At 49.2% G+C, this 12,453-nt stretch overlaps 1 protein-coding gene across 1 annotated transcript in view; it reads left to right on the forward strand.

The window, feature by feature from the left end:
- The window catches only part of Csmd2 (CUB and Sushi multiple domains 2), a 561,027-nt gene that overhangs the window by 410,226 nt on the left and 138,348 nt on the right, over positions 1–12,453 (forward strand). The window contains exons 23-25 of the mRNA XM_051172054.1: positions 3,075–3,231; positions 4,657–4,848; positions 10,022–10,148. Of these exons, the coding sequence (XP_051028011.1) occupies positions 3,075–3,231; positions 4,657–4,848; positions 10,022–10,148 (476 nt within the window). The remainder of the gene's footprint in view (positions 1–3,074; positions 3,232–4,656; positions 4,849–10,021; positions 10,149–12,453) is intronic.

The following is a 12,453-nucleotide window of genomic DNA, read 5'->3' on the forward strand; positions in this document are numbered from 1 at the left end:
GGAAGGTGGCAGCAGGTAGATCTCTGTGAGCGTAAGGCCAGCCTGCTCTACATAGCAAGTTCTAGGCTAGCCCAAACTACATTATGAGACTATGACTTAAAAACAAAAGTAAACAATCCCTCTGCCCCCACCCCCCACCCCGGGGTTTTGTTGAATGACTAATGGACCAGGGGTGAAGTAGAATCTTGCATGGTATGCAAAAATAAATTCCAAATGGATTTATGACAAAAAAATAATTGTAGGAAAACACTGGCTTTCTTATTTGTGATGATTGCCGAAAGTCTCCTACCTGCCTCAGCACATACTCTGAAAGCTGCTAAGTAAATAATCATGTTGTAGATTGTGTTAATTTTGTGCTGGAAATCCCTACAGCTATTTAAATGCTGCTGTGGAAAACTATTTAAAGACTTGAAAATTATATGCACTGTACTGAGAGCATTTATAGTTTGGTCTTGTTTGTGTGTATGTACATGTTCATACGTGTGTGCATGTGTATGGAGACCAGAGGTCAATGGCAGATTGTTCCTCAATCATGTCCTCCCTCACTGATCCTGGAGCTCACCAGTTTACATTGGTTAGCCAGGGAGACCAGGGGATCCGGTCTGCCTCCCCGGTGCTGGGGTTACGGGCACACACCAGCTCTGCCACATTTCTAAGTTAGTGTGGACAGAGCACAGGACAGAAGGACTAAAAGCAGTAGAAGAGAAAGTTCACAAACAATCTGAGTTTACAGACCAATGCATAATTACATATGCAGGAGAGGGGGCCTTAACATTGGTGGTGGGAGGAGTCTCTACAAGCAGGCTTTGGTTCTTTAGCATTGCTGCTGGGGATCCGAACTCAAGACCTCATACTTGACCAACAAGCATTTTACCAACAGAGCCATCATTCCAGCCCCTCAATTTTGCACACACACACACACACACACACACACACACACACACACACACATGCACACACACACACACACACACACACATACACACTCGTGCCTAGGATGATCTCCACCAGAACAAAAACTGTTTTCTTCCCCTTGTGCTTTTCTGTTTTATAAATTTTTCTGCAACGATTTTATGATAATGATACAAATAACCTTTTGGTCCTTAATGGATTAGAACAAATTATGCCTTGAGAATAAGGAGAAAAAAAATTCCACACTCGTTATCCTTATTAATTAACAATAATTTCTTAATATCACCATACATCCAGGCAATGTTGAGATCTCCAAATTATCTCATAAATGTCATCGTGTATTTTTGGATTTACAGTTTATTTGAGTGAGGCTGCACATAAAATCTGCGTGCTGGATTTTCTGTCCTTACAGGTTGGTTAACCTGTAGCTTTCCCCAACCCCTTTCACTTTTCTCGTCTAGTGTATTTGTTGAGACATGCGTCCGCTCGTTCGGTAGCATTTTCTACATTCCATTTTTGATTTCGACCTGCCCAGTGTATCATGTCATCTGAGCTTCTGGCCTTGGCTTTCCGTGTTAGGTAGAAACTGGATACAAAGGCTCAATTTGAACAGGTTTGATATTTCCAGTACAACAACCCAATATTCAGTCCGCTAAGAACCACTGGTGTCTGGTGTCTTAACATACATACTGTATCGAGTGTTGACTATTGATATCTTGATCCATTCATTCCAACAGATGTTTTCATGGCTTTAAAAAAAAAAAAAAAAAACATGTTTTTATGGCTTTGGAAATAGTTCAGAGGGTAAAGACTTTGTTGTCCAAGCATGAAGGACCTGAGTTTGAATCCCCAGAACCAGTATAAAAGCTGTATATGGTAGTATATATCTGTAATCCCAAGGGCCTTATTGCAAGATGAGAGAATTCTGGAAGCTCCCAGGCCAGCTAGCCCGGCATACGCAGTGGCAAACAAGGATGAGGCTGAGCAAACAAGAAATCCTGCCTCTAATAAGGTGGAAGGCGGAACTAACACCCAAGACTGGGCTCTGGCCTCTGTACCCACACCATGACGTGCACTTCCTGCGCGTGCATGGGCATGCACAAAAGTGGTGTCATCTCAGGGTGGACGTCCAGGACTCTTAGTACACTAGGGCAAGGGATTGGGCTCTAGCAGCCTCAGAAAGAATTCTGCGCCACACAGCGCCGTTGTTAGCTGGAAGGATTGCTCGGCTTCCGAAATGGAAGGGTGGAAATATTGCTCCAATTTGCTGGCAGCTGGCACCACATTGTGTGCCGTGCACAAACATTCATCCTCCCACCCATAGATCCCATCTTTGATATTTACCAAAGCGCCAGGGGGCCTCTCACTCAATCACAACTTCTGTTGTTATTTGTACAACTATCTAGAAAGGAGCAGCCACCTCGAGACCTGGGGAGCCAGTTCATTACTCTGATGACTGTTGCTTTTGCTGGTACTTGGAAGTTCAGGGGACAGATGGGAATGAGAGAAGCCAGATGCCAGCGCTATTCCCCCATTGGCAAACCCAGCAGGCCCTGGCTGGAGCCCTCATTATGCCAGGAAGGGGAGGGGCAGGGCCCGGGGAAAGGCAGGTCACCATAACACGGTGGCCATTTTTAAGTACATCCAGCTTGCACCCCAGGGATCATGCCCGAAGAATGGTCAAGGCAGGCTACTGCCACAGGCAGGCAGGACAATAGCTGTGTCACCTGGTGGAAGGACAAGAGTGAGCGTTGAGTGATGCACACGCTCAGTGTGCTTTCAGCCTATCTGTCTACAGAAACAGATGGCTTGGGGACTCAAGGCCCCAGCCTGGCTTCCCAAGGCTGCTGAAGAGTGGGCCGGTAGCAGATGAGCGCCCAGGAAACAAGCGGATTGCCACAGGACGGTAGAGGAGCAACCAGTTCCCAAAGACTAGAGACACAGGGGGCACCGCGTTAACAATGGGGGGTGAGGGGGCGGGGACACTACTGACTCAGTTGCTGGCTTCACTTTGCCACCTTTCAAGCATCTGATGGCTAGCTGCCTCTCTGCCTGGCAGCTGTTACTGATGCTGCACACTGGGAATGTGGGCTGCAGGGTGAGAAGACCTTGTCTGAACTAGGCAACTCTGATGTCATTGGATTGGGGTCTCTGGTATCCAGGTCTATGATGGCAGTAACAACACCGCCCGTTTGCTGGGGGTCTTCAGCCGCTCTGAGATGTTGGGGGTGACTTTGAACAGCACATCCAGCAGCCTGTGGCTTGACTTCATCACAGATGCAGAAAACACCAGCAAAGGCTTTGAACTTCAATTCTCTAGTAAGTCTTTATTGGATCTGAATAGACTGTGAAGCCAGACTTTTCCATGTTATTCATGTGAACTCACTTGCCTGGCAGGGCTAAAGAATGCATGCTTATCCGTGTCTTTAAAATCCGGTGGGTGATTCGTAACTAACGAGTGGATATAGAAAATGTGCTGTGTCCATACAGTGGAGTATTGTTTGGCAACAAAAAGGAAGAAATAATTAGTGCTTTAACTTACATAGATCATTAAAACAGTGATTCTCAACCTCTGGGCTGCGCGACCCGTTTGGGTGTCAGATGACGCTTTTGCAAGGGTTTGCATATCAAACACCTTGCTTATCAGATATTTAGATTATGATTCATAACAGTAGCAAAATTACAGATATGAAGTAGCAATGAGAATAATTTTATGGCTGGGTGCGCGGGGGAGGGGTGGGGTGGGGGTGGGGTCAACACAGTGTGAAGAACTGCATTAAAAGATCCGCAGCCTTAGGAAGATTGAGAACCATTGTGTTAAAACATTAACCGAAGCAAAGAAAACCAGACACAAAGGCCGCCCGTTTTAAGGACTTCATAGAGAAGGTACATAGAAACAGAGGGAGGTTGGCTGAGGAAGTGAGAGGAGAGGCAGCTAAAACTTTTTGAGATGACAGAGAAATTCTACACCTGTGGTGGTAATTTCCCAGTTATGTGACAGCGGGCTGCTCATTACCTGAGATGGACAAATTGTGTGAGAGTGACTCCAGTGGCCCAGCAAGGTCTCCTCAGGAATTTCCCTTGCCTGGGTGCCGGCATGTCTCACACGGGGATCTTTACCTCTTTCAGAAGTGGCTCCCATGTACCGGGATTAAGTAGAGTCGCATTTGAATTCCATTTCTATTAACTGAAAATGGTGTGAATTTCAGACAATTTAGTTAACCTCCCCAAGTCAATGCCCTCAATGGTAGAGTGCCAATAATTACACCCACCTGCCAGACCTCTATGAATAAGGAATGAGAGGCAAGGTCTCTGGAGTCCCACAGAGTGGAGTGGGGACTCGCGGGAGACTCTCTTCCTCCAGCCCTTTCCATGCAGCTGTTTGTGTGGTGATATGTGCCCCCCCAACTCTACCCCCCACCCCCATGCTGCTCTGCCTTCTCACAGCGTCCAGTGAGCAAAACAGAAACCACAGATCCCCACTCACTGAATGCTACCCGGTCAACCAAAAAAAAAGGAAATCCAGCCCCAAGCATGCACTCTGTTAAAATCTGAATTCATTTGCACGAAGCAATGGGGAAATACACCCACCACAGAGGATAAAAATAGGGCTGGGTCATGAGTCTGAGGCTGGCACACTCAGGGTGGTGGCGAGGAAACCTCTGGACACAAGGTAGAGGGAAAGAGGAGCCATGTGTCTGTCCCCAGGGTCTCAGCCTACTGTTTCTCTTCCGTCTTCCCCAGGTTTTGAGCTCATCCGATGTGAGGACCCAGGGACCCCCCAGTTTGGCTACAAGGTCCACGATGGAGGTCATTTTGCAGGCAGCTCAGTGACCTTCAGCTGTGACCCTGGCTACAGTCTTCGGGGCAGTGAGGAGCTGGTGTGTCTCAGTGGAGAACGTAGGACATGGGACCGACCACTGCCCACCTGTGTTGGTAAGACGGCCTCTTCATTTGCAAAGGACTCCTTGGTCCTTCCGTAGTCATCTGAACTCCATCCCGGGCCTCAGAAAGGGTATCCAGGACCTGGGGCCATCAACCAGGATTGGATCTACCTGTTAGCATTGTGGCTTCATGGGCACCCTTCTTCATTTTCTGGAACTCCCGACTCATCACACGGGCAGTAACAGTCACACATTTAGTCAAGCCATGCCCTCAGTGTTGTAGCACAGGCCATGGAGAAGTGGTAGGTGGGTCTCTGCCCGAGGGAGAAGTGACTCCAGGGCTTCCTGCCACACTGAGACTCAAATGGCCCCCCAGTTCGCTCTAGGCCTCAGTTTCCCTGCAAGTGAAATGGATTTGTGCTCTCTTTTCTATTATAAATCCTGGGGGAAGGGCTGAGGTAACAAACTAGATCTGATCTCATCCTTGCAGAAGACTGTGGTGTGCAGCATGCGTCTTCCCATCCTAAGCCTGTGGTTCTTGCCAGTTGTCAACAGTTGTTCCCCTGGAGGCTGTATGCGTTCGTCACAGAGACAGTGGTCCAAGGCCAAACTGAAAAATATGCAGACTGCTACCATTCTGTTTGTCTGACCACTTGTTCACTTCTGGGCTGCTCAGACTTCTATCACCCAACTCATCCTGTTTCCTCCAAACCAGATCTTGTCAGCCTGGTCTCCTGTGCCCAGTACCCAAAGTGTACCAATGCAGTGCAGGTAGATTGGGTGAGAATGAAATAGCCACAGGAGAGGGCGGGAAAACATGAGTGTCTACCAAACCACGCATGCTCGAAAGAGGCAGGCGGGTGTCTGGGGATATGGAAGCCGAGAAGGGAGAAAGTCTGTCCCAGCCACTGGAAATCTCCTGATCTACCAAAGAGAGCAGGTATACATATGGACCATTGCCATGACGATGAGCTCTGTCCACAGAGCTTCCTGTCTACACATCTCTGTTCAGAGTCCTGGGGCTATGTGAGAGGGTTCTGCACAGGGAGTGACAGTTCAATTGAGACCTGGAAGGGTAGATATGATCTCACCAGTGGGAGGGTAAGATGGGTAGGTGGCTGGTCTAGCCTGAATGGTCTAGCCTGAGCACACACAGTGCCACCTGGATAAACAGCACTGGGAGAAACCTTAGTGACTATGGTTGGTCCCATTACCCTGGATAGCTACATTGTAATGGGGTCTCCACATGACACACAGAGGGTCAAGAGCAAGAATTTCAACCCAGAAAGTATGTCTGTGTGTGTGTGTGTGTGTGTGTGTGTGTGTGTGTGTGTGTGTGTGTGTGTGTAGACTCATGATGACACCAGAGATCAACCTCAGGAGTCATCCACTTTGTTTGTTTGTTTGTTTGTTTATTGAAACAGAGTCTCGCACTGGGAGAGGCCCAGGGCTGCTCAATTCAGCTAGGCTTGCTGGCCCCAAGGATACTCCCATCTTCCTTGCTTCGGCACTGGGATTTTACAATCTGTGACCATTCCTCTTGTTATCCCCGGGTTCTTTTATTCCTGTTCCAGGCCCAACGCAGGTGCTTAGAATTCAGATATGAGCACTCTCAGGTCAGGCAGGGATATGCGTGCATCAACAAACAGCAGCGCGTAGCACAAGGCAAGCAGATCAAAGCAAGCAAGAGGAGAGACAGTGTTTCCCGTGAGATAACTGTTTGCTTTGCAGAAAGGATTCCTTTCCCGGACCCTCTACTAGCCAATGTGTCAGTTACACTCAAACAGGGATGGGAAGATTATTTATACCTCAGGCTTTGGGCCTTGGAAGCCTTCCTCAGTGAAGCATCTTCAGGCTCCATGAGAGAGAGAGAGAGAGAGAGAGAGAGAGAGAGAGAGAGAGAGAGAGAGAGAGAGAGAGAGGAGAGGAGAGAGGAGAGAGAGACGAGAGAGAGCGAGGAAGAGGAGGAAGAGAGAAGAGAGAAAAAAGGAAGAAGAGAGAGAGAGAAGAAGAGAGAGAGAGAGAGAGAAGAGAGAAGAAGAAGAAGAAGAGAAGAAAAAAGAAGAAGAAGAAGAAGAAGAAGAAGAAGAAGAAGAAGAAGAAGAAGAAAAGAAAAGAGAAGAGAAGAGAGAAGAAAAGAGAGAGAGAGGAGAGAAGAGAGAGCACATGCCATGTTGAGGGTTGAGTTTGGCATCGGCTACTGAAGTGACTGATGCAGCTTTACATATTCAAGTGTTTGCTTCATTGATGAGGAGAATCCATAGCCCAAGCCCGGCAGCCAAAGCTCTAGGATGGGAAGAAAGGGGGCAGGCCAGGAAGAGTAGAACCTCAAGGAGTTGCTTCTAGTGAATGCTACAGGCTGGAATACCCAGGCCCTCCTGCCCTCCTGCTAGCCCTTGAATAGCATGACCCCATGGGGAAGGACGGAGAGGCTGGGTCCCTGTGAAGCTCTTCCCAGGGCTCCTGTCTCCAAATACCCACCCTCTGAGGTGGAAGCCAAGGTCGTGGATGACACTCTCCCACTGTCCCAGCTTCCTGCTCCCCATCAGATTGTTACTCTCCCTCTCGCTCGCTCCCGGCCACAGGCTCATTTACCTCATGCCTGTCAATCAAGTTGGAGCTACCCCATCCCAATGGCACCACAGAATGGAGGCCCACAGGGAGGATAGCACAAAGAAAGGGCCTAGTCTCCTAAACACTTACTGGGAAGTAGGTCCCTCTCTCATCCCTTTCTTAGGGGCCTCGGTTGAGCCTCAAGGTCAGAGTGATGCCTCATGGGCCTTTATTAGTCTCCCCGCTGTGAGTTTGAACCCATCTTCTCTAGCATTTCGCCCCTTGCTTAACCAATCACTCCCTTTCCTAAACAGCTCGGCCTCAAACCTCTTCGTTTTCCCCTCATGCTTCTTTGCTTCAGACACAGTAATTTTCCTGGGAAGCAATAATCTTCTACTCACTGGGCCGTGCATCCATTCACTCAGTAAATACTTATTAAACTTCTGTTGTGTGCCCAACACTCTGCCACACACTCGATGTGCAGTCTCCGACAAGGTGTCAGTAGCCAAGAGCCTGGTCTGACAGAGGAGATGACAGACACTAGTCTAACGTACTTGCAATATAGCCATTTCATTCACACTGCGCTGGAGATACGAAGGAAGGCAGTATCAGCTCTACTTGGGCAGGGGAGGGTGTCTCAAAGGTGCCATAGGGAGGACACTCACCATGTTGGTCCAAGCAAAGGATGCCTGGCCTGTGGAGTTAGCTCATCAGACTTGGCAGGACCAGGGATCCTCCTAAAGGCAAGGGGCCCAAAGGAAGGACAACCAGAAGATGTGGACCTTGCTCCAGAGGCAGGGCACATCCTCCTCTTGGGAAGTGCCTCGGATAGCACTGAGCCAGCTAAGAGGTGGAGAGGGCCTAGGCTGAGACTCTGGAATTGGAGGCCAAGTAGAGACAATGTGGGAAATGTCTCAGAGGTTTAGGGACAGAGTCTTAGAAGTAGACCTGGCTAAGGGAGGCTGCAGCTGGGCGGGGGGGGCACCAGCTCATGGGTTAAGTGACTCAGAATGATGGAGAACACAGATCCCTCCACCAGTTTCCTTGCCTTGAGGCTCAATCCTCTGTGCTCTTCCGAGCTGCTACTGCCGTCCACTCCCTCACCGTTGCAACGAGAGTTCATTCACATGTTTGCACCCTGCTCTTCTTCCCTGCACCAGAATCCACTCACAGCAGCCTGGTACACATTGCCTTCCAACACCTCACGCTTCCCTAGGTCCCTAGCCCTGCTGTCTACCACTGCACATCCCCACCCTGACCTACCAGGTCCCTCCTCTTCTCTCTGACTGCTTGGTCTCTTCCTCCTGCCCTTCCCAGCCTCCCCTGCCAGCACCCAACCTGGGCAGCTCTGGCTCCTCCTTTAAGGTGCATCTGAATCCAAACCCTCCCAGCTCTCTGTCCTGTACCAGTGAGGAACTGGCTTCCTCCTCCTGGGCACCAGCACTTGTTAGAATTGTGCATGTGCCAGGATAGGCAGATGCACAGTGGTATCTCCTCCACTGGCCCTGATGTAGAAAATAACTGAGTCAAAGTCAGCAGTGCACCCCCTGGCAGCTAGCGCCAGGGGTCCCTTTGTGTCACGACCAGGTACAAACTCCTTCCTTGTTCTGCTTTAGGAAGCTCCAACGAGTTTGGTCATGGAGTAGGCAGCTAGTTGTAACCCTTGGGGGCTGTTTCAAGTACCAGTTTATTCACAATCCGGTTGTTTTTGCTCATCCCACGTGCTTGCAGCACCATTGCCCCTAAGCGCTGAACAGTTTCTCCTTCCAAAGGGAAGTCTACACCCATTGGCAGTCACTCACTACTCACTCCCCAAGCCCTGGTAAACATTATGCACCCTCCATACCGCTAGCCTTGCTATTCTGGATACTTTGCATAAGTGGGACTATACAATAGAGTCTTTTGCATCTGGTTTCTTTGACCTAGCATCACGTTTTCCAGTTCTACACCGTAGCATGTGTGTGAGCTGCATTCCTTTTTATGGATTTGTCTGTCAGAAAGATAAACCACATGTTGTTTTCCCTTTCTTCAGTTAATGGACACTGGGCCATCTCCGCTTGTTGGCTACTATGAATAACACCGCTAAAAACATTCAGGTCTAAGCTTTTAGGTGAACATATGTTTTCGCTTCTTCTGAGAGAGGTGCTACCACATCGTATGGTGACTTACATTTAACAATCTTAAGAAACTACCTACCAGCTTGTTTCCCAAAGTAGCTGCACCATCATACATTTCCACCAGGATTATGAAGGCTCTAGTCTGACCACCACCACCCCTCCCCCAGCCTCACCTACACTTGACGTTCTATTACCAACACTTGCCTTTTGGTCATGGTAAGAATGGAGTGGCTGTGATTTTGATTGGCAGTTCCATACCAAAACCAAATTAGGGTAAGCAACTCCTTACACTCATCTTGGCCATTCACGTATCTTCTTTGGACACATGGCTATTAAAATCCTTTGTCTTGTTCTTAATTGGGTTGTGTGTGTTGTGTCTTTTATTATCGAGTATTAAGAATGTGTTTCTGGTTCTGAGTACTAGCCTCACCTAGCAAGGCTTTTGCATGCTCTGCCTAACCACCTGGAATTGAGTAGAAGGACTTGGGGGGCACTCAGCGACTGCCGGATGCTCAGGCTACCCCATGATTCTGGTTCTGTTGCAATTTCTTTCAGCTGAGTGTGGAGGGACAGTGAGAGGAGAGGTGTCAGGGCAGGTGCTGTCGCCTGGGTACCCAGCCCCCTATGAGCACAATCTCAACTGCATCTGGACCATCGAGGCAGACGCCGGTTGCACCATTGGGTAAGTGTCCAGAGCCAACAAAGAAACACTTGCCACTTATTGTCAAGGGGAACTGTCACCAGCATCATTGACCGACCCCTAGCTGTTGTCAGGACCCTCCGATCACTGCTGGGAATTAAATAGTAGTGGCCATAGTGACCCTAGGTTTGGATTGGGCATGTGGGACTCAGTCTCAGCCTCATAGGGCTGCATCTAAAGCCACACAGGACATTTCTATCACAGAGCAGTGGGGGCCCAGATTTGAAGCTATGCAGCCCAGGTTTGGAGCCCAGCCCCTCCATTGACTGCAGGTGAGACATAATCATTAAGAGTCTCTCTCTCTTTCTTCCCTCCTCTGTGAAAGTGAGGGATGAGGTAAAGCTCTGGGACGACATGCTGCATACTAGGCTCGATGTGGCACTTCAATCACAGTGACGGTCCCAGTCCTCAAGGCCAGTACACGTCTGCTTGAGCTGTGTAACCCAGGCGGTTTGTTCTCTGCTTCCTTGTCCGTAAAATGAGGGCCAAAAGTGCTCATATTAAAGAACTAAGTGACAAAAGCCAGCAGTGTCTGGCTTTGGTACACTCTCCTCCCAGGAAAGCTAACTTCCCAAATGAGCACCCGACTCGGGAACTCCTTAGAGTTCCAGGCCGTCGGAGAAGAAAGGAGTGTCTCCGACTGACAGGCGCACAGTCTTTCTCATGACCTCTTTTCTACAGCCCTATTGAATAGGATCCATTTGTACATGAGAAAGCTAAGAGCTGAAGAGAAAGCTTCATGTGTCTAGGGAGAATACCCCAGTCCTTCACATTATATCACATGGCTGGCCAGGGTGAGCCTCGAGCGGTACGACTCTGAGGAGTTCGGAGGCAAAGAGCAAGTTGGAATGGCAAGATGCTGAGAGGTGTGCAAGGAGGACCGACTGAGAAAACAGGCTGGCTGGAGCAGGGACACGTGGCTAATGGGATTAGAGTGTCCTGGTTATGGAGAACCTTAAGTGACAAGTAGAATTGGTCCACCAATTGGCAGCACAGAGAGCTCATAGGATGTCAGCATTAAGGATTAGGGCTAGAGGGAGCCCCAAAAGAGCTAGAGTGGTGACCAGCAGGGCTTTCAGTGGGAGATGTGAGTGTGTTCATGAAAGAGATAGAAAATTTATGCTCCCTGGTATGCCGTACCAGTTAGAATTAAGGAGATGCAGTGTTCACCCCGCCCACATTTTTTTAAACCATACCCCATGCATTATGAGGTCAGTGGCACACATGGGAACTTAGGATTTCTTAAAGTGACAGTGCTGCTGGAATGACCTTCTGGACACCCACCAGCCTATCTGACCCCAGATGAAATCCACTGGCGTGTAGTTGAGCACCTCATTCCAGCTTTCAGGGTCACCATGGCTTCAGCCAATGCCTCCCTGTTCCTTCTTACCACTTGTCCACAGTGACAGCCTGGGAAAGCTAAGTTGCTGGTGACCGCCCCCCCCCCCCCCATGTACACTGACAGCCAAGCAAGCCCAATGAATGAATGAGCGGGAAGGATCAGGGTGTAAAGGTAGTTGTGCGGTTAATGATGCTATAGGGGACCCTTGGTAAATAATGACCAAGCAGTGGATGCTGTTTCACTTTCTGGCATGCATATGCAAATCAGGAGGAGGTCTCCTGACCCACTTGACTCAGCATCATTCATTCATCCATCCATCTATCCATCCGTTCATTCACTCTCTAGTGTGACAACTCTGTTACTATGTAGAGGCTCTGTACTTCCTGTTCAAACGGGACTGTTGAGGGGGAAGGGAATGTAAAGGCAGATCAGGAGGCTCAGGAAGTCATCCTGAAAAAGTTGACTCCAGAGCTGAGACCTCAAAGATGGTGAGAAGGTTACCAGGTAGCCAAAGAGGAGGGCCAGAGGCAGAGGAGGGGCTTTCCAGAAAGGCAAGGAATTTCCCCTGCATACATACCCCCCACCCCCCACCCCATGAAGGAGCTGGGAGTGATTTCCAGGCTACATGAGGTCCTGTGGTTTGGAGGCTAGCAGCCGTAGGGGCCAGCACAGCAGAGGGCCTTGGGCTGTGTGCTATGTTTGGGCATCTAGCTCTTTTATGGAGAGTGAGCTGAAGGGACAGGCTGTGTTGGGGAGTCCCTGGGGGAGGCTGTCTCCAGGGTTTGCTGGGTGAGGAGACCTGTACCTGGTGGCTGCACCTGAGATGAGGAAGAAGGAACAAATTCAGAAGACAAGTAAGCGCTCCTGCGAACTCACTTCATTCTTAGTAAATGCACAATGATGGTGTCTCGTTTCCTGTTTTGTTGTTGTTGTTGTTTGTTTGTT

The sequence above is a fragment of the Acomys russatus genome, chromosome 29 (assembly GCF_903995435.1).
Source record: "Acomys russatus chromosome 29, mAcoRus1.1, whole genome shotgun sequence".
Taxonomy (NCBI): Eukaryota; Metazoa; Chordata; class Mammalia; order Rodentia; family Muridae; genus Acomys; species Acomys russatus.